At 47.6% G+C, this 24,701-nt stretch overlaps 2 protein-coding genes across 2 annotated transcripts in view; one reads left to right on the forward strand and one right to left on the reverse strand.

Moving 5' to 3' along the window:
- LOC129551499 (uncharacterized) overlaps positions 1 to 15,702 on the reverse strand; it is a 40,543-nt gene extending 24,841 nt beyond the window's left edge. Inside the window, exon 1 of the mRNA XM_055419502.2 lies at positions 15,312 to 15,702. The gene's annotated coding sequence lies outside the window, so the exon portion shown is untranslated. The remainder of the gene's footprint in view (positions 1 to 15,311) is intronic.
- Positions 15,703 to 22,119: 6,417 nt separating this feature from the next.
- H6PD (hexose-6-phosphate dehydrogenase/glucose 1-dehydrogenase) overlaps positions 22,120 to 24,701 on the forward strand; it is a 41,901-nt gene continuing 39,319 nt past the window's right edge. Inside the window, exon 1 of the mRNA XM_055419506.2 lies at positions 22,120 to 22,593. Coding sequence (XP_055275481.2) covers positions 22,589 to 22,593 — 5 coding nt within the window. The 5' untranslated portion in view covers positions 22,120 to 22,588. The remainder of the gene's footprint in view (positions 22,594 to 24,701) is intronic.

Below are 24,701 nucleotides of genomic sequence, written 5' to 3' on the forward strand. Positions count from 1 at the left end.
ATATGCAACAGTCCCACTGTCTCTTATATGTTTAGTAGCAGTAACAGAAGCTTAGGTTCCAAATACTACTAAATACATTAGGTTCTAAAATATTACTCTAGATTATATCTTTCCCTTCTTTTTTTATAAATATAATTTCATTTGTATTTAATTTATTTATTTTGTCTGCACTAAGACAGTTCCCCAACTAGGGATCAAACCCATGCCCGCTGCAATGGAAGCAGAGTCTTAACCACTGGACTGCCAGGGAGGTCCCAGATGTTTCCCTTTTAAGGAGAAGGCAGAACCCTTGAAGGCCCAGAGCTGCCTGGAGATAAACTCTAGATGGCCATCTGACTCAGGAGATTCTCTGCCTCTTACATCATAAAAAGTCCCTTGACCTTTACATAGCAGAGCATCTGGGTTGGAACTAGAGAATGTTGTAGAGTGCATCACAGTGGCTTTTCTTTCCGGATGAGTAAAGCTTTCTGTGATGACTTCCATGTGCTTGGCCTTTTCTCTATCAGCACAAAACCACCATCACCAGGGAGGGGTCCAAGAGGGTGGCTTTCGTCTTCAGCAGAAGACAGAGTCTTTGCCTGCCTTGAATTTCCTACAGGTTTGGTAGCTGCGCTGAGCACAGCTTGTTTTGCTCTGAGCAATGCCACGTGAGGGCACAGGGATGGCAGAGTCAAGTGCATTTTACGATTAGGAAGAACACCTCCACCCTACACGGTCACACTGTTCCTTCCTCCTGCTTCTTCACGGTCATTTGGGGAACAGCAGTCTCCTGCCCTCTTGATCTGCCTCTGAGTCTATTTAAACAAAACCATAAATGCTCAAATAACAGATCTGTCAGGTTACGTACGCATTTTGTGAGTTTTCTAAGTTGTTCCTTTAAAAACTCTTGGTTGAGGGACTTCCTTGATGGTCCAGGGGTTAAGACTCTGTGCTTCCACTGCAGGGAGTGAGAGTTCCATTCCTGGTTGGGGAACTAAGATCCCACATGGCCGGGGGAAAAAAAAAAAAGTGTTGATTGAGCACCTACTATGTGCAGAGTGGTGGAGAGACTCACATTTTGTCAACACTGTGCTGAAGGCGAGCTTTCGCTCCATAGATTGTTAATGTATCTTTGCTGAGACATCAGAGGTTCACAGCTTGAGCTGAGAATCTTCCCCAAGATGTCTGTGTGAACTGCCAAGTGATGATGGGGGCATCTTCAGGCCCCGGCTGCCCGATGACACATATTTCCAGTGCAAGGAAGCCTACCTGGGACCCTTGAAATGGCCACCTCAGCCATGAACATCTTTCACTGTGTCCATGGGATCTGCCTCTTTTGGCCTATGCCCGAATGTCCCCTTATCAGTCTCTCTCTTCTTCAAAACAGCACAACAGACCCACCTCCTCACTCTTATTCCCTGCCTTCTGAGCAGGTATATCAGCACTTGACATTGTCCACTTGTTTGTTAGTATCTGTCTCCCCACGCTGGGAGGCCACCCCTCCCAAAGCAGAGGGGTAGGCTCTTTGGCTCACGGCTGTGTCCCCAGCACTAGGACAGAGCCTGGCAGGCAGGAGAGGCTCCCTGTATTTTTGTAAATGAATGAATGGACAAGCAAACATACCCCCTTTCTTTTCTATTTGCACCCAGTGGAATTCTTCAATTTCGGGCAAACCTATAATCACCACCACACTGTTGTTGTTCAGTTGCTAAGTTGACTCTTTGCAACCCAATTATCTGCAGCATGCCAGGCTTCCCTGTCCTTCATTATCTCCCGGTGCTTGCTCAAACTCATGTTCATTGAGTTGGTGATACCATACAACCATCTCATCCTCTGCTGCTCCCTTCTCCTTTTTTTAGTTTTTCCCAGCATCAGGGTCTTTTCCAATGAGTCGGCTCTTTGCATCAAGTGGCCAAAGTATCGGAGCTTCAGCTTCTGCATCAGTCCTTCTAATGAATATTCAGGATTGATTTCCTTTAAGATTGACTGGTTTGATCTCCTTGCTGTCCAAGGGACTCTCAAGAGTCTTCTCCAGCATCACAGTTTGAAAGCATCGATTCTTCGGCACTCAGCCTTCTTTATGGTCAAACACTCAACATCCGTACACAACCACTGGAAAAACTATAACTTTGACTATATGGACCCTTGTCAGCACCTGGGGACTTCTAATTTTCCCCCTTCAGTGAAACCTGGTTTCCCCAAGCCCATAGGATGGCTCTGCACATCATGGCTGACAGAAGTTATGGCTGTCCTTCCTGGAGACACAGGCCAAGAGGAAGGGCTGGCAGAGCTGGCCATCGCTCTGTGATCGTACACCTCCTTGGATCTGCCTTCTCATGTTAGAATAAATTGCAAACACCCTACTAAGGCCCAAGAGGTTGTGAAGTTCAGCCTTGACCCTTGCCTCCAGCCTCCTACCTCCTCTTGGCCTACCTCTCTCTCCTGCTCAACCCCAGCAGCCCCCAGCCTCCACAGGGTCTTTCTGGAAATCCCCCTGATGGCTCTTTCTTCTTCAAGTGTCAGCCCAGCTCCCTTCTTTGAATAGCCTCTTCTGATGGGCTCCCTAGAGCAGCTCTCAGCTCCATGCTTCCTCCCAGTCAGGAGCCTCAGCCTGGTGTCTGTCACCATCTGTGATTCTCTGGTTCATCTGTTCTCTAAGGAGAACAACAGCGTTCATCCCTGATTCTCTGTGCAGGAAAAATTCCTGGGTCAATACCACCACCGACGTCAACATCAACAAGAACACCATTGAATCAAGGGCTGCATGACTGCTCCTGGAGCTTTCTGCTGTGTTCCGACAGACTTCTGTTTCCACACCTATCTGAATCTGCCAAGGCCACCTTAACAGAATACCACAGACTGAGTCGCTTGCACAACAGCAGTGTATCCCCTCAGTTCTGGAGGCTGGAAGTCCAGGATCCAGGTGTAGGCAGGGTTGATTTCTCCTGTTTGCTGGGTCCTCATTTGGTCTTCCCTCTGTGTGTGTCTGTGGGTTTTTTTTTTTTTTTCTTTCTTGATTAGGACAACTTTTAAAGTCTTTATTGAATTTGTTACAATACTGCTTCTGCTGTTTATTTCTGTTATTTTTGGCTGAGAAGCACATGGGATGTTACCTCCCCATCCAGGGATCAAACCCATACCCCCTGCCCTGGAAGGTGAAGTTTTAACCACGGGACCACCAGGGAAGTCCCCTGTGCCTGTGTTCTAATCTTTTAAGGACACCAGTCAGATCGGGTCAGGGACCCCTAAAGATTTCACGTTAATGTAGTTGCCTCTTTAAAGACCCCGTCTCTAAGTACAGTCACACTCTGAGGTTGGGAAGGTTGGGATTTGAGCACACAAATCTGGGGTGGGGGGACCCCTAACAGCACACAGGCTGTGCGCTCGCACCACCCCCTGCCCTGGTCCTCATCATAGGCTGCCCTGTGCGAGCTGGCCCACTCTCTTCTGACTTTGACCTTTGGCCCCCAGTCTCCCTCCCACCCCTCCTCTAGGTGACCTTAGCAACCCTGTTGCTCATGTTTTACTCATAGAAGGTTTCTCCTCAGATCCTATTTCTCAGGCTTGGTTATCCGGTTGCTCAGCCCACCACACAGCAATTACTCCATTTGCTGAGTGCTTACTCAGGGCTGGTGCTGCCCCAGCACTGCCCACGTTTAAGCCTCACAAACGCAGGAGGCGGCTCAGGCTACCCCCCATATTACAGGCAGGAACCAAGCTCACACAGGTCAAATGAGCTGCCCCAGGTCATAGAATTGAAAGTGGGGGGACCTGGAGTGTGACCCAGACTTCCGGCTCCATGTTCCAAATGCCGTATTTGCCCACAGATTTCCAGAGCACGTCATCCATGGGGTGAGGGGCTGAGACAGGCAGACTCACTTAGAGAGCAAAAGACAGGGCAACCGATAAGAAATGGGAACATTAGAAAGAGCAGAATGAGAATAAAAAGCATGGGACTTCCATGGTGGTTCAGTTGTTAAGACTCTGCTCCCAAAGCAGGGGACCCGGGGTTCAATCCCTGGTCAGGGAACTAGCTGTCACACACCTCAACTAAGAGTTCAAATGCCACAGCTAAAAAAGAAACCAACAAAACAAAAAAACAAACAAAAAAAGAGATTCTTCATGCCACAATGAAGACCTGGTGCAGCCAAATAACTAAATAAAAATATTTTAAAAAGGAATAAAAAGTGTGGCAATCTGGGTCTATTTCCACAATGCCTAAGAGCCCTCCACACCTCAGTAGGTCCCCAATGCATCACCATACACCTCATCACAGGTTAGGTAACAGCAAGAAAAGAGCCTGTTCAGTTAGGACTGGAAGAGTCAGCAAACAAAAATACAGAACTCTCAATTAAATTTGAATTTCAGATGAACAGCTAATTATTTTTTAGTGTAAGTATGTCCCATGTAATATTGGGGGCATGCTTTTACTCAAAATTTATTTCTTGCTTATCTGAAATTCAAGTTGATTGGGTGTTCTGTATTTTTCGCCTAACTTTGGTCACTACATACACTACACGCTTGATTTTAAAAAGGAAGAGGGTATACAATGTATCCTAGAGGAATTTCCTTCCAAAATGGGTAAAATAAAATGATGGAGAACTATAAAGGTGGCATAGAAATACAAGAAACTGTTCTTAAGTAATCTTTTAAAACTTTGAACAGAATTACAGATTTTACGATTTGTTATAAACTGGTATACATAATTTAACCAGAACCATAAGAAAATTAGTATTGTGTGAATTCTGAAGTACTTTCAACATGTTGTAGGAATAATGTGGACTTTCTTGAGTTTTACACATTCATAAGTGAATGGTCTGTATCTCGTGCCTTTGTTGGTTTTCTGTGAGCTGTAGTTTCTGGGAAGTGAGCAGCTCTCATTCCTGTAACTCTTGTAATCCAGTCATTTGTGTGCCCCCTTCATGTGGATTCAGTACGGCTATGGTGCTGTTTATCCCTCTGATAGGAACTCTAACTCGGTGTAAAGTCCCAAAGTTCTGTTACTTATTTTTATTTTATATTGTACTATATTTTATTTACAATGTTGTGTTTGTTTCAGGTGTATAGCAAAGTGATACAGTCATATATATATATATGAATTAACAAAAGCAGTTCCCGTCTTTTGATGGGGTGCTCATGGTTTATAACATAAATGGCATTATTTTGAGAGAGGGATAACTTAGGTATGGCATTGGGTTTTTTTCTTTTTGCAGCTTGAGGCAGTTGTAAAATAACTTAATGTAGCTTTTTACAACTGTGCATTCTACAGTATTTTTTTCATTTGGTGAAATTTTAACTGTTAATATTTTTGGCATTGTGATTTGTACCATTTATTAAATAAAAATTTAAAAAAATAAAATGATGGGTACTGAAGTGATTCTTTATAACAGACGTCACAGATAAGAACTGTGTAAATGATGGAAGCCATAAATAAAGACTTAAAATAGAGCTTTATTTCTCTTTCATATAAGAAATTCCAGGCATCAAAGATCTAGAGTGTCAGCTAGAATTTGGATTTTTCCTACCTTTCGCTTTTGCCATTCTTAGCATGTGACTTTCAGTCTTACTGTCACCTCATGAGCCAATAGAGTTGCTGGAGCCCTAGCTATTATATCAGCATTCCAGGCAAGAAGCAAGGAGCAGGGGGAGGAAGAATATGAAAAAACCATATGCCAACTGTCTATCCCCCTTTTCATAAATTCTACTTGGCAACTTCTACTTATATCTCGTTGGCCAGAACTTAATCACATGAACATATTTAGCAGCAAGAGAAGCTTGTAAATGTGTTAACAATTACATACATTGCCACTTGGTAAAAAATTAAGGATTTGTTAGTAGAAGAAGGAGAGAATGGATATTAGGTAGGCAGGTAGACCATAACACACATGTCCTCTTTCCTTACATATTAGGGCACTTGGCCTTTCTGTAGGAGGACTTTAAGGGCCTACTTTTGAAAAATATAGGCAATTTTAACATGCCTGATATCTTGCTTTATAGACTTCATTCGTTATAATTCTAAGCCACCAAGGGTTACAATTTAATATAATAGAAGAGTAATAAAATAAAGCAGCAGATTGATCTTTTTATATCTCAGATCTAATTAAAAAGAATTTTTAAAGGAGAAGAGTAAATTCCTTGAAGAATAAATTCCAGGTCTCTCTGGATCTCTCCACTTTATCCTTAGATTATGATTCAATTCGGGCTTTGCTTAGATAGATCCTACTGTGCCTGGCATGGTGTAGGCCCAAGGTATAAAAGGAGAGGGGAATGCTGCCCATCAGTGGGTTACTTGCTCATGGAGGTTATATATGTGAATGAAATGGTCTGAGACGGTGCCTGGGTTCCTTCCTGGTTGGATTATATGGGGAAATCGCTCACATTTCTGACAAAACTCATCCAGTGGGGCAGAATTCTGGTCTACTGATGCTCCAGGTAGGCTGTAAAGACCTTCATTATCTACTGGAGTTCTTCCTAGTGACTTATGTTTGGGGGCAATTTTCTTTTCCTTTTTTTAAATAATAATTTTATTTACTTTTTTGGCTGTGTTGAGTCTTTGTTGCTGCTGAAGCTTTTCTCCAGTTGCAGAGAGCAGGGGCTGCTCCTCATCCCTGTGCTGCCTTCTCATGGCGGTAGCTCTCTGGTTGCAGAGCGTAGGCTCTAGCTAGGGCATTTGGGCTTCAGCAGTTGTGGTTCCCGGGCTCTAGAGCACCGGTTCAGTGGTTGTGGCGCACAGGTTTTGTTGCTCTTTGGCCTGTCGAATCCTCCCTACTCAGGGGTCAAATCTGCATCTCCTGCATTGGCAGGTGGATTCTTCACCAGCGGGCCACCCGAGAAGTCCCTGGGCAATTTTCTGTCTCCTGAAATCACTCTGATTTGCATGAGTCTCTTGAATTCTGCTGAGAATATTTCCCCTTTTAGATTTAGTAGGAAGCAAAGCTCTTAAAAGATGGGTGAGGGGTGGGGGAAGAAACCTCTGCTTTGCCCTCAATCATTAAAAGAGTGTGTGTTGAGATGTTCAAAAGGGACTCATGGGCTTGATTTCAGCCACGGGTCCAGCCCTGGGAGGCCAGAATTCCCAACTCTATGGGGGACAAATATACAAAGGAGAGGTCAAGAGGCTACTTTCATCCATCAGCTCAACAACCACTTGGAGGAGAAAAAAAGATTGCAGCACCTTTGAGATCAGAGAAGAAAGCTTTTCAGGTGTCGGTGTCCTGCGAGTATCGCCCCCACGTGGAGGATCGGGGAATTGCTTCCTCTTGTCTCCAGCTGACTGAAGGAATCTTTATGGAGAACTCACTTTCACACATTGGAGAAGGAAATGGCAACCCACTTCAGTGTTCTTGCCTGGAGAATCCCAGGGATGGGGGAGCCTGGTGGGCTTCCGTCTATGGGGTCACACAGAGTCGGACACGACTGAAGTGACTTAGCAGCAGCAGCAGCAGAGGACAACACAAGTACCCTAGTTGTTGTTTGTTTTCAGTTGCTCATTCGTGTCCAACTCTTTGCGACCCCATGGGCTGCAGCACAGCAGGCTTCCCTGTCCTTCACTATCTCCTGGTGCTTGCTCAAACTCATGTCTATCAAGTCGGTAATGCCATCCAATCATCTCCTCTGTCGTCCCCTTCTCCTCTTGCCTTCAATCTTACCCAGCATCAGGGTGATTTCCAATGAGTCAGCTCTTTGAATCAGGTGACCAAAGTATTGGAGCTTCAGCCTCAGCATCCAATGAATATTCAGGGTTGATTTCCTTTAGGATTGATTGATTTGGTCTCCTAGATGTCCCAGGGACTCGCAAGAGTCTTTTCCAGCACCACAGTTCAAAACTATCAATTCTTCAGCATCAGTCTTCTTTACGGTCCAACTCTCACATCCGTACATGACTACTGGAAAAACCATAGCTTTGACTAGACGGACCTCCCAAGGCCAGGTGCAACTCCCATCTGAGAAACCTAAAGGTGGGGAGGGGGCACCTGACTAAAGCACTCACTGGTGGTGACATTCTTTCCCTGAGAGCTAGTGCAAGATGGGAGCTTCCCGGGACCACTGTGCATTTGGGAGAGTCTTAGATCCTCCCAAGGGATCAACCGGAGGGGAAAAGTGACCTCAGAGGGAGAGGTCTGATCTCCAGGGACTGAGGATGGAATTACAAATAACAAAACACCAGCCAGGGAAGGTGTTGTCACAGTAGTCAGAGAGAACAGCAGGTGTCACCTCTTCCCTGTTGAAATCTCCAAAGACTCTCCGAAGTGCCTGGTCTGAGAAGTTTTTAATATTCGCTGAGCCCAGCAAACAGTGATGCCAGCGCTGCCAGACCTCCCAGTCCAGGTAAACCTTGTCTGTCACCTTCTCAGGTCTTCTTCCTGCAGTTTTGGAGCAAGCAAAGATCCCAGCTAGCAATTGCAGGGCTGCCCAAGTGGGAAAACAGGAGCTGGGGGTGGAGAGATGCTGTACCTTGGAAGGACTGATGTTGAAGCTGAAGCTCCAATAATTTGGACACCTGGTGCAAAGTGGTGACTCATTGGAAAAGACCCTGATGCTGAGAAAGAGTGAAGGCAGGAGGAGAAGGGGATGACAGAGGATGAGATGGTTGGATGGCATCACCAAATCGATGGACATAAATTTGAGCAAGCTCCAGGAGATAGTGAAGGACAGGGAAGCCTGGCATACTGCAGTCCATGGGGTCGAAAGACTCAGACATGACTTAGCAACTGAACAAAAGGACATTTAAAATCCTGGCTGGAGAGAGAGGCTGGGCAAGTCAGATTTCCATTTCAGATTTCATCCAAAGGTGGAGGAAACATTCCAGCAGATTTGAATCGACAGAAGGGCAAGATGAAGTTTTGTCTTTTACATTCAATGAGCCCCACTTGTTCAATGTAACTTTTGCTACAGGCAAAAGCTTTAAAAATATCCCAGGGTTAATCTCCTAGTTGCCAGAAAGCACAGTAAGCTGTGCGTTAATTAGGGCTCCATTTAACACTTCCTGTCTCACCTCTAAACGCTTGTTTATGTGGCACTGGTTCTTCTAACAGCTGCCTCATTCGTGCTGTATTTGTAATTCGGATTTTCTTTAAGTACCTGGGAGCCATTCTCTAACATTACCCAACTTTCTGGAACTTAATACAGATAAACTCATTTGGGGTCTCATCCACCTGGCACTTAATTCTAGAGGAATTAGGAGAATAGATGGAAAAACAGTGGAAACAGTGTCAGACTTTGTTTTTTTGGGCTCCAAAATCACTGCAGATGCTGATTGCAGCCATGAAATTAAAAGACGCTTGCTCCTTGGAAGGAAAGTTATGACCAACCTTGATAGTATATTAAAAAGCAGAGACATTACTTTGCCAACCAAGGTCCGTCTAGTCAAGGCAATGGTTTTTCCCGTGGTCATGTATGGATGTGAGAGTTGGACTGTGAAGAAAGCTGATCGCCGAAGAATCGATGCTTTTGAACTGTGGTGTTGGAGAAGACTCTTGAGAGTCCCTTATACTGCAAGGAGATCCAACCAGTCCATTCTAAAGGAGATCAATCCTGGGTGTTCATTGGAGGGACTGATGCTGAGGCTGAAGCTGCAATACTTTGGCCACCTCATGCAACGAGTTGACTCACTGGAAAAGACTCTGATGCTGGGAAAGGTTGGGGGCGGGAGGAGAAGGGGACGATGGAGAATGAGATGGCTGAATGGCATCACCGACTCTGTGGACATGAGTTTGAGTGAACTCCGGGAGTTGGTGATGGACAGGGAGGCCTGGCGTGCTGTGGTTCATGGGGTCGCGGAGAGTCGGACACGATTGAGCGACTGAACTGAACTGAACTGAGGAGAATGTTATTAGCCTGTTACCCAATTGTATGGGGGCTTCCCACCTGGCTCAGTGGTAAAGAATTCTCCTGTCAACGCAGGAGAGGCAGGTTCAATGGATCTCTGGGTTAGGAAGATCCCCTGGAGGAGGAAATGGCAACCTATTCCACTACTCTTGCCTGAAAAATTCCAAGGACCGAGGAGCCTGACTGGCTACAGTTCATGGGGTCGCAAAGAGTCAGACTGGACTGAGGGACTGAGCACACACACACCCCATTGCACGGGCTCTGAGAACAAAGTATTTCAGATAACTTGGCATATGTTTGAGTTTCATTTGCCTTTTATTTGGTAAAAGGGACTCAACATACTCAACATTCTCCCAAATTGGACTAGCGATCAAAATGAAGTGTCTGCTTTTAGCTAACACATAATTAACCTCTACAATAAGATTGCAGCTGGATAGTTGAGGAGGTGTTGAAAGGGATACAGAACTAAGAGAGAAGATCTGGGCCCTTGGAGAGGTTTTTGTTGTGTGAACATCGGCTACGGTCCCAGCTTGGACAAGTGTCAGCCTTGGGGATAAACTTCTGTGTGTCTAGCACTCCCCATACAGAGATCACAAAGGATGACCGGGACTTCTCTGGTGGTTCAGTGAAGACTCCACCTGCCAATGCTGGGGACACAGGTTCCATCCTTGGTCCAGAAGGATTCCACGTGCCTCAGAGTAGCTGAGCCTGAATGCCAAAACCCCTGAAGCTTGCAAAAAGAGGCCACCGCAATGAGAAGCCCAGGCACTGCAACGAGTAGCCCCCACTCGCAACTCAGAAAAGCCCGTGCACAGCAACAGAGACCCAATGCCACCAAAAATAAATTTTAAAAAAGGATGACCAGCTTGTCCTAATCCTAGGACACAAGGGGATCCAGGCAGGCAGGGTATCACGGCCTAACCAATACCACACAAGTTAGACACTTCTCAGATCTTCATCCACAGGAGGCTGCCCCAAAGTAATCTTTTTTTTTTTTTTTTTCTTTTTGTGATTTTTAAAATTGTGAAAAGTATACACAACATAGGACTTTCCAGGTGGCATTAGTGGTAAAGAACCAGCCTGCCAATGCAGGAGACATAAGAGATGCAGGAGGTTCGGTCCTTGGGTGGAGAAGATCCCCTGGAGGAGGGCATGGCAACCCACTCCAGTATACTGGCTTAGAGAATCCCATAGACAGAGGAGCCTGGTGGGTCCCTCGGGTCCCACAAGAGTCAGACAGGACTGAGCGACTTTCACTTTCACTTAGTGGGTGTGAAGTGGTGTCTCATTGTGGTTTGACTTGAATTTCTCTAGTGACTAATGATGTTGAGCATCTTTTTATGTGCTCTTTGGTCATTTGTATATCTCCTTTAGAAAAATGTCTATTTAAATCCTTTGCCCATTTTTCAACCGGGTTGTTTGGTTTTATTATTGTTGAGTTGTGAGAGTTCTTTATATATTCTAAATATTATAAATATTTCTCCTATTGTGCGGATTGTCTTTTCACTCACTAGTGTCTTTTGATGCACAATCAGGTGGGACTTTTTACATACATTAAAAAAAAAGAAGTTTGATCAGACAAAGATCTGCAAGCTGGCAGCTATGTTGCTGTGGTTGTTTAGTCACTAAGTCGTGTCTGACTCTGTGTGACCCCATGGACTATAGCCCACCAGGCAGCTATGCAATGTTAATTAATTCATTTATTTAACTGACAAGTATGTATTAAGAAGGACTTCCCCAGTGGCTCAGCAGTAATGAATCCGCCTGCAGTGCAGGAGCTGAAGGAGATTCGCATTCGATCCCTGGGTCCAGAAGATCCCCTGGAGGAGGGCATAACAACCCATGCCAGTATTCTTGCCTGGAGAAACCCATGGACAGAGGAGCCTGGTGGGCTACCGTCCATAAGGTTGCAAAGAGTCAGACATGACTGAAGTGACTTCACACGTATGCCTGTAATAAAGAGAGCCTTGTTCTGGGGTTTATATTTACAAGATATAGTAGCCACTGGGCAGCTCCTCATCAAAGTATTTATAGCCTAGTTCACAAGACACTTCCCAGAGGCTGGAAAACAACAATGGATGTTTGCAGGTGACACATGATCATTTCAAACGTGTGAATTCCACTTGGATGTGATGGCAGTGCTCCTGCAGCAAGGGAGGGTGGTCAGGGAAAGCCACATGACTTTGCATCACCTGCCTGGAAGCACACAGTCACATTTATCACCAGCAATCAATATTTCCATGCTCACAGTGGGTGATGGGTGACATCTAAACTAGCAAGAACTTGGGAACATTAACCTTAGGTGTTACAACATCCCCAGCTTAGTCCCTAACCATGTCAAGATGATTATATTCTGGGGAGAGAGCTTCTTTGTAGCTTTGCAATAGATATAAATACACCACCAGTCCCTCCTTTCATGGAAGCTACACCATCAAAATTGCACAAACATTTTTTATTGAGTGCCTATTTTATGTCATTTTGTTGTTTAGTCGCTAAGTTGTGTCCAGTTCTTTGCCACCCCATAGACTGTAGCCCTCCAGGCTCCTCTAACCATGGGATTCCCTAGGCAAGAATACTGGAGTGGGTTATTTCCTTCTCGAGGGGATCTTCCCAACCCAGGGACTGAACCCGAGTCTTCTGCATTGGCAGGCGGATTCTTTACCACTGAGTCATCAAGGAAGTCTGTTTTTATGTCATGAGTGCTCTCTTTTCTTTTTTTGGTTAGATCATTTTAAAAAAATTACTTTTAATTGAAGGATGATTACAATATTGTGCCGATTTCTGCCGTAGAACAGCATGAATCAGTCATAGGGATACACATGTCTCCTCCGTCTCGAACCTCCTTCCCCCTCCCACCCCATCCTACCCCTCTAGGTTGTCACAGAGCCCCGGTTTAGTTCTTGAGTCATACAGTAAATTCCCACTGGTTATCTATTTTACATTTGTTAGTGTATATGTTTCCATGCATGCTCTCTTTTCTTAGTCTTAATTTTAAACTAATAATAAAAGTTATTTACGGTTATATACCACTGAATTTAACAGAAGTAGATCTTATAAAACAAAAACGTTAAAAGGCCATTATTTATACAATAAAAAAGTGTATATTTTTAAAAGCCTTCATCTTAAATTTTTATGAAGAGATTTTCTAAGGCAGATAAGTATACCTTGCCTTAAGTGACAAAAATGATGCTGAAAAACAACATATAATTCAGATACAGTATTCCCCTCATGCACTATATCTGAGTCATATGTTGTTTTTCAGGAACATTTGTTACTTAAGGCAAGGCATGTTCTTACTTCAGGGAGCCTAATGCCACTGACTTGAAACTATCCCTACGTGTAGCCTGGCTCCCCTATGAGAGTTTAAGCTCCTTGAAGGTAGCCGTGTCTCCTGAGCCTTCAGAGACTTGCTTGAAAGTGAGGGGACCCAGTTGCTTAAGCCAAGGGGTCCCTAACTCCCAGGCCATGAACTGGTACCTCCTCCTGCACAGCAGCAGGGGGTGAGACGGCCAAGCTTCGTCTGTCTTTACAGCCACTCCCCATTGCTTATGTTGCCGCCTGAGCTCCGCCTCCTGTCAGATCAGTGGCGGCATTAGAGTCTCATAGGAGCTTGAACCCTGCTGCGCGTGAATCATCCTGAAACCATCCCCTCTCCCAGCTCCCAGTCCGTGGGAAAACTGTCTTCCATGAGACCAGTCTCTGGTTCTAAAAAGGTTGGGGACCAGTGGCTTTAATCCAAACAGCCAGACAGCATCCTTGATTCTTCCTCCTTCATCACTTACATCTAAAAACATCAGCAAATCCCAGCAATTTCCTCTCCTCTCCAGAGCCTTTCTCCACAGAGTACAGGTGTCCCTTGTGTGTCAACCATGTGTTTCTGATCCCCTGATGTCTGGGGCCTTGCTGACTGCGGAGGGACTGCCCCTCCCAAGGCTGGCCAGTTCCTAGATATAGTGATTCACTCTGGAGTGTGCCTTTCAATCCAATCCCTAAGCCCCAAGCTCCTTCTCTATCAGGCTGTCACAGCCTGGGCCACTATCTACCTGCCCCCATTACCCTGGACCAAAGACAGACAAGTAGGGGGCAGCCCCTACACCCCAGAGCCTGCTGATACTCTTCAAACTGGCCAATCCTAAGCCTGCTGACCCTGTCTCACCCATGCCTTCCCATGGAAATCACTATTGAGGTTCTTGTACACATTTTCCCTCACTCCCTCTGTCCCCTGGCTGACCCTGCTGCATCCTCATGACCCTGCATGGGTGGCAGGGCATGCCCACTCTTCTTGGGTACTGCAACCGACTACCTTCTCAGCAGAGTCCTCTTTTGATCTGTTTGCCTTGCCGTATCTGAAAAGTAATTGCATCTACATTTTAATCCATCCTGGAGTTGTGGCCCTAGGCTATCTGGACCCTACAGTAACCCCCACCCACTCAATATGCTTCTCCTCGAGGCCCGCAGCCGGTGAACCCGGGGACTTTTCAAAATGAAAACTGATTTTGTCAGTTCTCTTATTTAAAATTCCCCAGGGGCCTCCACTGCAAATTAGAGTAAAATCCACGTTCCTTCCCATGGCCTAGAAGGCCTTACGTGTCCCAGCTTCTACAACCTGTTCTCAGGCCTCCCCCTGCTTGGTGCTCTAGCCACACTGGCCTCCTTTCAGAGACGCCAAGCTATTTCCTGCCCCGGGGCCTTTGTACATGCTGTTCTCTCTGCCTGGAACACTCTTCTCCTCAGTTTTGTGCAACTGGCCCTTTTCCCTCTAGTCTCAGTCCAATGTCACCCCTGGAGAGGCCTTCCTTAACCATACAGTCAGACATCCTATTCCATTAGTCTATTTTATTTTCTTCATCACAATTGTGACTCTGTAATTATTCTTTTGGGCTTCCCAGGTGGAGCTAGTGGTGAAGAGCCTGTCTACTGATGCAGGAGATGTAAGAGATGCAGGTTCAATCCCTGGGTCAGGAAGATCCCCTGGAGAAGGGTATGGTAATTCACTCCAGTATTCTTGCCTGGAGAATCCCATGGACAGAGGAGCCTGGCGGGCTACAGTCCATGGAGTCACACAGAGTCGGACACGACTGAGAGACTAAGCTCAACACAGCACAATTATTCTTTTGGGCTTCCTAGGCAGCGCTAGTGGTAGAGAGCCTGCCTGCCAATGCAGGAGACACAAGAGACACAGGTTCGATCCCAGGGTTGGGAAGATCCTTTGGAGGAGGGCATAGCAACCCACCCCAGTATTTTTGCCTGGAGAATCCCATGGACAGAGGAGCCTGGCAGGCTACAGTCCCAGGGGTCACACAGAGTCAGACATGACTGAAGTGACTGAGAATGCACATAATTATTCTTTTACTGGTTGATCTTCTGTCTCCCCACCACACACCCCGACTTAGAGTAGAATATAAGCTCCTTGAGAACAGGAGCCTTGTTCATGGCTGTGTTCCCCGAGCCTAGACATCCTGGCATGTTGTACTGGATGCATGAATGAACAAGGGGTACCTTACCTGTGTGTCCAGGACTGGAGAGGGGAGTGGAAGGGGCTGAGGAGTGAGCGATTGTCCCCTGATGTGACCCTGCAGCCACTTGGGAGCTGCTGGTTCATCAGAGGCTCCCAGCTCCTGGCTCCAGACCAGGCCACTGCAGAGTCAGGGCTGGGAAAGGCAGACAGCATCTGCTTCCTGGAGAAGCCAACCGGAAGCTGGCCTCTGTCTCGTGAGGTTCTGCTGACCATCACATTTCCCCGGCAAGGGTGCCTTGTCCTTCCGCAGACCCCAGGTTCATGTCGCCCGCTCCAGAGGCTTGGCTGTCCCCAGGCTGCAGCTCCACTTGGCCCGAAGGATCTCATGCGGCTTTTGCTGCTGCAGAGATGTCTGGGGTGGTTGCCAACACTTTTATCTTTTCATTTCATCTGCCAGCCAAGAGCTTTTTCCTGCTTTTGCCTCTTGAAGCTTAAGGCAAGGAATGTTGACCTTGAGTACAGGTGCTTCTCAATTCGTTACTCAAGGTTCCCTGCCCTGGTTCACATTCAAGCCAGCTGCTTCCCAATCTTCTCTCTTCTTTTCCCTTGGCCTCCCTGTTCCTTGGCAGCCTTGAAACAAACTTTGGGATTTTTTCCCCCTGAGATCTGGGTTTAGGCAGTAGGAGCCCTGCTAGTATGCCCCCTTGAGTTCCCTGGTGGCCTAATGGTTAGGATTTGGTGCTGTTACTGCCGTGGCCTGGTTGGGTAACTGGGATCCTGCAAACTGTGACACATGGCATGACTAAAGTTAACAAAACAAAAAGACCCAGCTTAGTTTGCCCCCTTCACTCAAGGGTACCAAGGCACCTCTTTAGACTCTGGCCACGTGGCCGCTGGGAGAAAATATTGCCAGAGTCACAGCCAAGTGCAGAGTGAAGGGGACTCCAACCCCTGAACATGGGGCTCTGCTTCCCCACCTTCACCACATTCATCTGGCAAGGATCTGCTGCTTGCCAGGCATTGAACCGCTGTGATCTCGCTTACTGGACTGGGGAGGGACTTGGATCATGTCCATATTGTACAGCGATCCAAAAAGATGTGTTTGGAACCCATCATGTGACAGTTCAGCAAAGCATTCTGGGACAGCTGGATAGCCACATGCCAAGGGATAAAGTTGGACCTCCTTCCTCTCACATCATCTACAAAAATTGACCAAAAATGAATCAAAAGCCTAAACGTACAAGCTAAAACAAGCTTTTAGAAGAACATGCAAGCATACATTTTCATGGTATTGGACTAGGCAAAGCCTTCTTAGATATGATTCTAGAAGCACAAGCAACAAACCAAAAAAAACAGATAAGCTGGACATCAGAATAAAAAAAAAATTCGTATACTACAAAAGACATCATCAGGAAAGTGAAAACTCACTTGAAAATGGGTGAAGAATATGACTAGATAGTTCTCTAATAAGAAGTGGCCAATAAGCACACGAAAAGATGCTCAATGTCATGTGAAAGTGAAAGTCGCTCAGTTGTGTCCGACTCTTGGTGGACCTCATGGACTATACAGTCCATGGAATTCTCCGGGCCAGAATACTGGAGTCTGTTCCCTTCTCCAGGGGATCTTCCCAACCCAGGGATTGAACCCAGGTTTTCCGCATTGCAGGCAGATTCTTTACTAGCTGAGCCAGCAGGGAAGCCCAAAAGACCACATATTATATGATTCCATTTATATGAAATATAAAGTGTAGGAGAATCCACAGGTACAAAAAAGTAGATTTGTGGTTCCCTAGGGCTGAAAGTTATGACCAACCTTGATAGTATATTAAAAAGCAGAGACATTACTTTGCCAACCAAGGTCCGTCTAGTCAAGGCTATGGTTTTTCCCGTGGTCATGTATGGATGTGAGAGTTGGACTGTGAAGAAAGCTGATCGCCGAAGAATCGATGCTTTTGAACTGTGGTGCTGGAGAAGACTCTTGAGAGTCCCTTATACTGCAAGGAGATCCAACCAGTCCATTCTAAAGGAGATCAATCCTGGATGTTCATTGGAGGGACTGATGCTAAAGCTGAAACTCCAATACTTTGGCCACCTCATGCGACGAGTTGACTCACTGGAAAAGACTCTGATGCTGGGAAAGGTTGGGGGCGGGAGGAGAAGGAGACGACGGAGAATGAGATGGCTGGATGGCATCACCGACTCTGTGGACATGAGTTTGAGTGAACTCCGGGAGTTGGTGATGGACAGGGAGGCCTGGCGTGCTGTGATTCATGGGGTCGTGGAGAGTCGGACACGACTGAGTGACTGAACTGAACTGAACTGAGGGCTGAAAGAATTGAGGGGAGAATCCCAGGGACGGGGGAGCCTGGTGGGCTTCCGTCTATGGGGTCACACAGAGTTGGACACGACTGAAGTGACTTAGCAGCAGCAGCAGCAGGGAGTCAGTGCCAACAGTTACACTGTTTCTTGTTGGGGCGATTAAAATGTTCTTAATTGATGTGGTGATGGGGGCACAACTCTGTGACTATATTAGAAAACAAACAATGAATTGTACACTTTAAATGAATGAATTGTGTAGCATGAGAATTATATCACAGTAAAACTGTTACCAAAAAAATCATGTGATGAAAACCCTGGAAAATCAAGAGGGTTTGAGAATCTGTGAATTCATAATTTGTGGTAGGCAGAATTATGACTCTCTAAAGCTGTCCAGGCCCCAGTGTATGGAGTCTGTGAGTATGTCACCTTATATGGTGAAAAAGATTTTGCAGGTATGATTAAAGGTATGGACTCTGAGTTGAGGGAGATGATCCTGGTTTACACAAATGGGCCATCTAATCATATGAATCCTTAAAAGCAGAAGTCAGATCCCAGATCCATCAGAAAAATGAACCTGACAGTAAGGATGAGAGATGCTAAGCACTTGACCTGGCATTGCTGGCTTTGAAGACTAAAGAAAGGGGTCACAAGCTAGGGAATGTGCTAGGCTTTAGAACCTAGGAATGGTCCTTAGCTGACAGTCACCAAGGCAATAGGAATCTCAGTCCTAAAATCACAAGGATCTGATTTCTACACCCAAATGAACAAGGAAAGGGCTCCTCATAAAAGGAGCACAGCACTGCAACTCTGGTTTTAGCCCAGTGAGAGCCACATCAGACTTCTGGCCTACAGGACTGTAAGATAATATATTTGTTTTGTTTAAGCCACTAAATGGTAGTCAATTGTTATGGCCGCAATAGAAAACTAACATGTAGCTGTTACTTTATGTAGACTTTAATAAGCCAATATTTAAAACAAGAAAAGAGTGCCAGTCTTTCTCATGGCTGGGAGGAAAAGGTATACTTGTGGCTGAAAATCCACAACATCTGTTCTTTCCTCCCTACCCCGTGCAAAGACTGAAGGAGTAGAGCCCACTTAGTGACTGCTGCCCCAAAATAGCTTGCATGGAAAATCCCATGGATGGAGGAGTCTGGTTGGTTGCAGTCCATGGGGTCACAAAGAGTTGGATACGACTGAGCGACTTCACTTTCACTTTTCACTTTCATGCATTGGAGAAGGAAATGGCAACCTACTCCAGTGTTCTTGCCTGGAGAATCCCAGGGACGGCGGAGCCTGGTGGGCTGCCATCTATGGGGTCGCACAGAGTCGGACACGACTGAAGCGACTTAGCAGCAGCAGCCCCAAAATAGAAACTGTGACATGATTTTATTTCTAACTCCTCTGCCCTCTCTGGTGAGTCATTCATCTCTCCAGGTCTCACTTTCCACATCTGGGAAGCAGGGTGAATTAACCCAGACTTCTGCCTACCCCACAGTTTACAAAGGAAAAATAAAACAAAAACTCAGCTTCAAACAGAGCTCCAGGGCACTCCTTGGCAGACACAGTTTGGGTCACAGGACACCCTCCCCTCCATGGGGCATCATTCCTTTATTCTGGCTTCCTTCAGAGAGTTTTGGGCACACCTGGTCACTCAGGATGTGGAGTACCTTGTCATGTGGCCTTGCAGCTGCTGTTAGCACAGAAGTGAGAAAAGCTTCAGGTATCCAAAGGTGCTGAAGCTCATTACAAAGTCCCTTGGACAAAGTTTGAGATTTTGGGTTTGGGGGAGCAAGTGCTAACACCTTGTTGTTGCTCAGTCGCTAAGTCATGTCTGATTCTTTGTGACTCCATGGACTGCACCATGGCAGGCTTCCCTGTCCTTCACTACCTCCTGGAGTTTGCTGAAACTTATGTCCACTGAGTTGGTGATCCCATCCAAACATCTCATCCTCTGTCACCCCCTTCTCCTCCTGCCCTCAGTCTTTCCCAGCATCAGGGTCTTTTCCCATGAGTTGGCTTTTCGCATCAGGTGGCCAAAGTATTCAACATCAGATTCAGAATCAGTCCTTCCAATGAATATGCAGGGTTGATTTCCTTTAGGATTGTCTGGTTTGATCTCCTTGCCGTCCAAGAGATTCTCAAGAGTCTTCTCCAGCACTACAGTTTGAAAGCATCATGGGACCAAATTGTTTTCATGATGGAAAGAAAGCAAAGTAATGGTTCAGATCAGACTAGGAGGGACAGAGTCAGGAAGAGACTGAGATAGGACTCCAAGACAGGGAGGAGGGCAGAGAAATGAAAACATCTCAACTATGTGTGGGTGTGGAAGTACTTCTCTCATTAGGGAGAAGTGCTGTGATGCTCTAGACTCACTTCATGTTACTCCCCTGATCCACCCCACTGACATCTATGTGGACACAAACATTTTCTTAATAAGCTGCTTATAGGTGACTTGGCTTTGGAATGTTTTCTTTTACTTAAAAATTTTAAATTTTATTTAATGAATTTATTTATTATTGGCTGTGCTGGGTCTTCGCTGCTGCATGCAGGCTTTCTCTAGTTGCAGTGAGCATGGCCTACTCCCTAGTTGCACTGCTCAGGCTTTCCAGTGCGGTGCCTTCTCTTGTTGCAGAGATCGGGTTCTAGGTCGCATGGGCTCAGTTGCCCCGTCGCATGGGGGACCTTAGTTTCCCGATCAGGGTTCAAACCCACGTCCCCTGCATTGACAGGTGGATTCTCAACCACTGGACCACCAGGGAAGCCCATGGAGTATTTTTAAAGATATTCTAGAGGTAACTGAAGATCACTTTTGTGATGTCTGTACAGGGATCTGGGAGACGTCCCCTCCTTTCATCTCTGTTCCTGGGCACCTGCCTTCTTCCATCTGTATCTCCTGTGGCTTGGGTTTATATGGTATGTGAGTGCACAGTGTGCCCAGGGCCATGAACGTGGGATGAGCTCTTGACTGAGTCCTGGCATTGTCCAGTATGGTTTGGCTGGCCCCTGCCCTAGACCCTCCTACCCACTTCCAGCTGTGGAGTCAGTCTGGCAGGGACCTGGCTCCTTAACTCTCCCCACAGTTCCCAACCAGCATGGCCAAGTCTTTGCTGACATCCAGCAGCTCCCTGCGGTCCCCCAGATGGCCCCTGGCCCTGGTGACAGTGGAGCCCAGCCCCCTTGGCTCCCCAGCCTTCCTGGAACCCTCTTGCCTAATATCCTGTGTGGTAATCATGCCTGTTGGCCCTCCTTAGTCCTGCTGGCCACTGCCAAGTTCCTTCTGCTAGTTCCTGACATTCCTACCTCTGGTGGAACCTTCATGAAATAAAAAGCAACGAAGTTTTTTCTTTCTGGTCAGAATGCTCCCTCTTGGGTGGTCTCACACTCCTCAGCATAAGTGACCAAGTATTCTCCTGTGTCTGGGATGGGAGAAAGGTGGGTCTGAAGAAGGGAAAGAGCTAAGATGTTCAGGAATGGGCATGGGATGGGGCAGCTATGTCTGGGAGGTGGTCCTGGGTGGTCGTGCATTAACTCAAGGTCACCCAGGGTCAGCTGAGAAGTAGGAAGAAGCAGCTGCTTTTCTGATGGCCATGGCCCCGCCGGGGGCACTGGCAGCAGTGTAGAGCTGGGAGAAAAGTGATCACCAAGGTGAGGGTGCGGGTAGGCACCGCGCGATCATGGCGAAGAATGGGGCAAAGGACTGGCATACCATCCACTAAGTGCTGAGGGGCAGCTCACCGGTAATATCCTTTATCATCACCCCATCATCCTACAGATAAGGTCTTCTTTCCATCCACTGTCTTGCTAATAAAGCCCCAGTGGTGCAAGCTGCCACTTGCTGAGCACTTATCACAGGTGGATGGCTCAGCGATAAAGAATCCGCCTGAAATGCAGAAGCCGCAGAAGACACGGGTTCGATTCCTGGGTCGAGAAGATCCCCTGGAGGAGGGCATGGCAACCCAGTCCAGGGTTGCCAGTCCATTCTTGCCTGGAGAATCCCATGGACAGAGGAGCCTAGTGGGCTACAGTCCATAGGGTCGCAAAGAGCTGGACACGACTGAAGTGACTTAGCACGCAGCACGCAGGGTCTTCCAGGTCACACAAGCGTAGACAGACATTTGAAGCTGTCTGGTAGAAACACGGCCATAGTCTGTTCTCCCACCCCTAAATCACTTCTTCTGGAGATTAAAAATGGGGGGCACCACGCCGCTCCTTCTACAGATGCAGAAATACGAAGCCTAAGGAGGTCAAGCGATCAGTTCCAGGTCCCACGGCTTGTGCCAGAATCTGACGAGAAGCCAGCAACTCGGCTCCACGACACAACGACTTCCCTCGGCCCTCCCGTGTACAAGAAGGTGGTCCGGCCCCTACGTCGCACAAGAGATTCCAGAGACGCAGAAAAAGGCCCGCTCACTTCGCTCTTAAGACCAGCCCATCCACGCGAACCAGGGAAACGTTTGAGAGGGGCCCGCCCGCCAACCCCTAGCGACCCGAGCTAGGGGGCGTGGTCTCGCCTGCGCCTCCGCCTCCGCCGCTAGCCCCGGCTCAGCCCCACTGCGCGCGCCCCTCGCCCGGTTCTGCTGCGCGCGCGCGCGTCCTAGGCCCGGGGGCCCCACTGCGCGCGCCCCTGGCCCGGCCCTACTGCGCGCGCGCGTCCCAGGGCCGGTGCCCCACTGCGCGCGCGCCGAGGCCGCAGGGGTTTGACGCCCAGGCCCAGAGGGCTAGCCGCGCTCTCCCGACACTGACGCGTCTCGGGTTGGGCAGGGACCGGGCGGTCGGGCCGGACTCGGCCTCGCCCCCCCTCCCCCGCTCGCCGCCCCGGGAGTCGCTGGCGAAACCCGAGCGCGCCTTAGGCGCGGGGCCGCGTGACGCGCACCTGTCGGGGCTGGCCTGGCGGGCCGAAGAGTATGCGCCGGGCCCCGACCTGGACTGAGCCCGGCCAGCAGCACCGCGCGGCCCGCGCCGCCCCCGACGTTTCCCGGAGAAGCGGCTGGCTCTGACGGGCGTGATGAAGTAAGCTGCCTCCCCCGCTTTCTCTCCGGCTTCTTGGGCCGCAGGAGGAGTCTTTTACAGCCGGATGGCGGCTGCGCGCTCGCGCCCCTGCGAACCCGCAGGCCCCGGAGGCCAGCCCCGCGTCGCTGTAGAATCATCGGGCGTTTGATTGGGAATAGTCACCCCAGCCACCACCCACCCGCCCCAATTTCCTTCCCCGCGTTCCTTCCGCAAAATAAATTATTCACTTCCTGCTCCGCAGATGCCTTGGCGCGGCCCTGCTGCGTGGTGGCGGGTTGGGTTGAGGCAGCCAGGCCCCGTCTAGGCTGGTCCGGAGGGGCCAGCGGAGTCTCCTTTACCTGGCCTTTCTGGAATGAAGTTCAGTGAAAGGATGAATTGGAGGCTTCCCCCGACCCCCATTCCCACCTCCCTTGGGGATCTGCTTAATCTTTGGCACTAGCTCTCAGGTTTCCATCAGCGTTTCAAATACATACATCCAATGAATGGTTTTCCAGAAGCAAACCTGTCTGGGTCTCTGAAAATCAGCTCACTCAAACTTGAGTCTTTAAACGGAAGTGAGAACTTCTGGAGAAGTCATAAGCTGAAATTCCTTGCCCAGCCACTCCCAGTCCCCCAGGCAGGCCTGTGGCTCCTGAAAGGTAGTCAAAGACGGAAGCCTTCAAAGACTGGATGTCTTTTAAACTATGTTGTACACTAACTGGGGCTTCCCGGGTGGCTCAGTGGGGAAGAATCCGCCTGCTAATGCAGGAGACACAGGTTTGATCCCTGGGTGGGGAAGATCCCCTGAAGGTGGAAATGGCCACCCACTCCAGTATTCTTGCCTAGGAAATCCCATGGACAGAGGAACCTGGCGGGCTACTGTCCATGGGTCACAAAAAAGTCAGACACATTAGTTAGTACATACTCTATAGTGATGGATAGAGTGTTTGAGCTTAGGAGGCTAATCTTTTGGCAAGTTTTAGGAGCACTTAAGAGGAAAATGCTCAGTGTTTGGCATGGACAGAGCTCACTTTTAGGCAATGTTTTTTTATGTAACACTTTCTTTGAGGTACATAGCTGCTCAGCAGATAAACACTCCAGGCAGGCATTCAAGTTATTTTATTCGAAGACTAATAAAATTTACTATTGTGGGATGGTTTTAGGCCCTTTAAAGGGGAAACCGTCAAATCTGTGGGCAAAGGGAAACCAAGAGGCACCTTTGGTCATCTGTGGCCAATCTACTCATTTTCTTAAAAAAATATTTACTTGACTGCATCAGGTCTTAGTTGAAGCATGCTAGATCTTTTGTCATGGCATGTGGGATCTAGTTCCTTGACCAGAGATGGAACTGTGGCCTTCTGCATTGGGAGTGTGGAGTCTAAGCCACAGGGCCACCAGGGAAGTCCCTACCCACTTCTCATTTTATTGATGGAATTTGAACAAGGCAAAATGTCATTGCTTGTTGCCAGATTTCACCGTGGATTCTGCCAGTCCCTAACCCACAGGCAGAGCAGGAATTGTCGTTTTGCTTCCTGTTGGTCTGAACTGGGAGCTGGGTGGCTCTTTGTCTAGGAGACTTCTTACCACCTTTACCTCCCAAAGTATTTTCACAGCCATGATCTGGGTTTGTTTGTTTTTTTCTTTTGGCCAGACATTAAAACGAGGTGAATGCTCCCCATCTTACAGCTGGAGAAAAGGCCCTGAGTAATTAAGTGAAAGTCCCAGGGCTGCAGAGTTAGAGGTTTACTCTACTGCTGTATTCTTTGGCCTGGATTGTAAACCCCTTACGCGCTGGGCTGGAGACTTTTTTCACCATCTCAGGTTTATATTGCTGTTGCTGTTTAGTTGCTAAGTCATGTCCAACTTGTGACCCCGTGGACTGTAGTCCACCAAGCTCCTCTGTCCATGGGATTTCCTAGGCAAGAATACTGGAGTGGGTTGCCATTTCCTTCTCTAGGGGATCATCCTGACCCAGGGATTGAACCTGTGTCTCCTGCATTGGTAGGCAGATTCTTTACTGCTGAGCCACCTGGGAAGCCCTCTCAGCTTTATAGCCCTTTGATTTTTCATCAGTATGACTGGAAGGTCATGAAGTTGTCAGTGAGCTGTTCCTTGGCATTTTTTCCTGC

The sequence above is a fragment of the Moschus berezovskii genome, chromosome 17 (genome assembly GCF_049115385.1).
Source record: "Moschus berezovskii isolate FMDL1 chromosome 17, NW_MosBer_1.0, whole genome shotgun sequence".
In the NCBI taxonomy this organism is placed as follows: Eukaryota; Metazoa; Chordata; class Mammalia; order Artiodactyla; family Moschidae; genus Moschus; species Moschus berezovskii.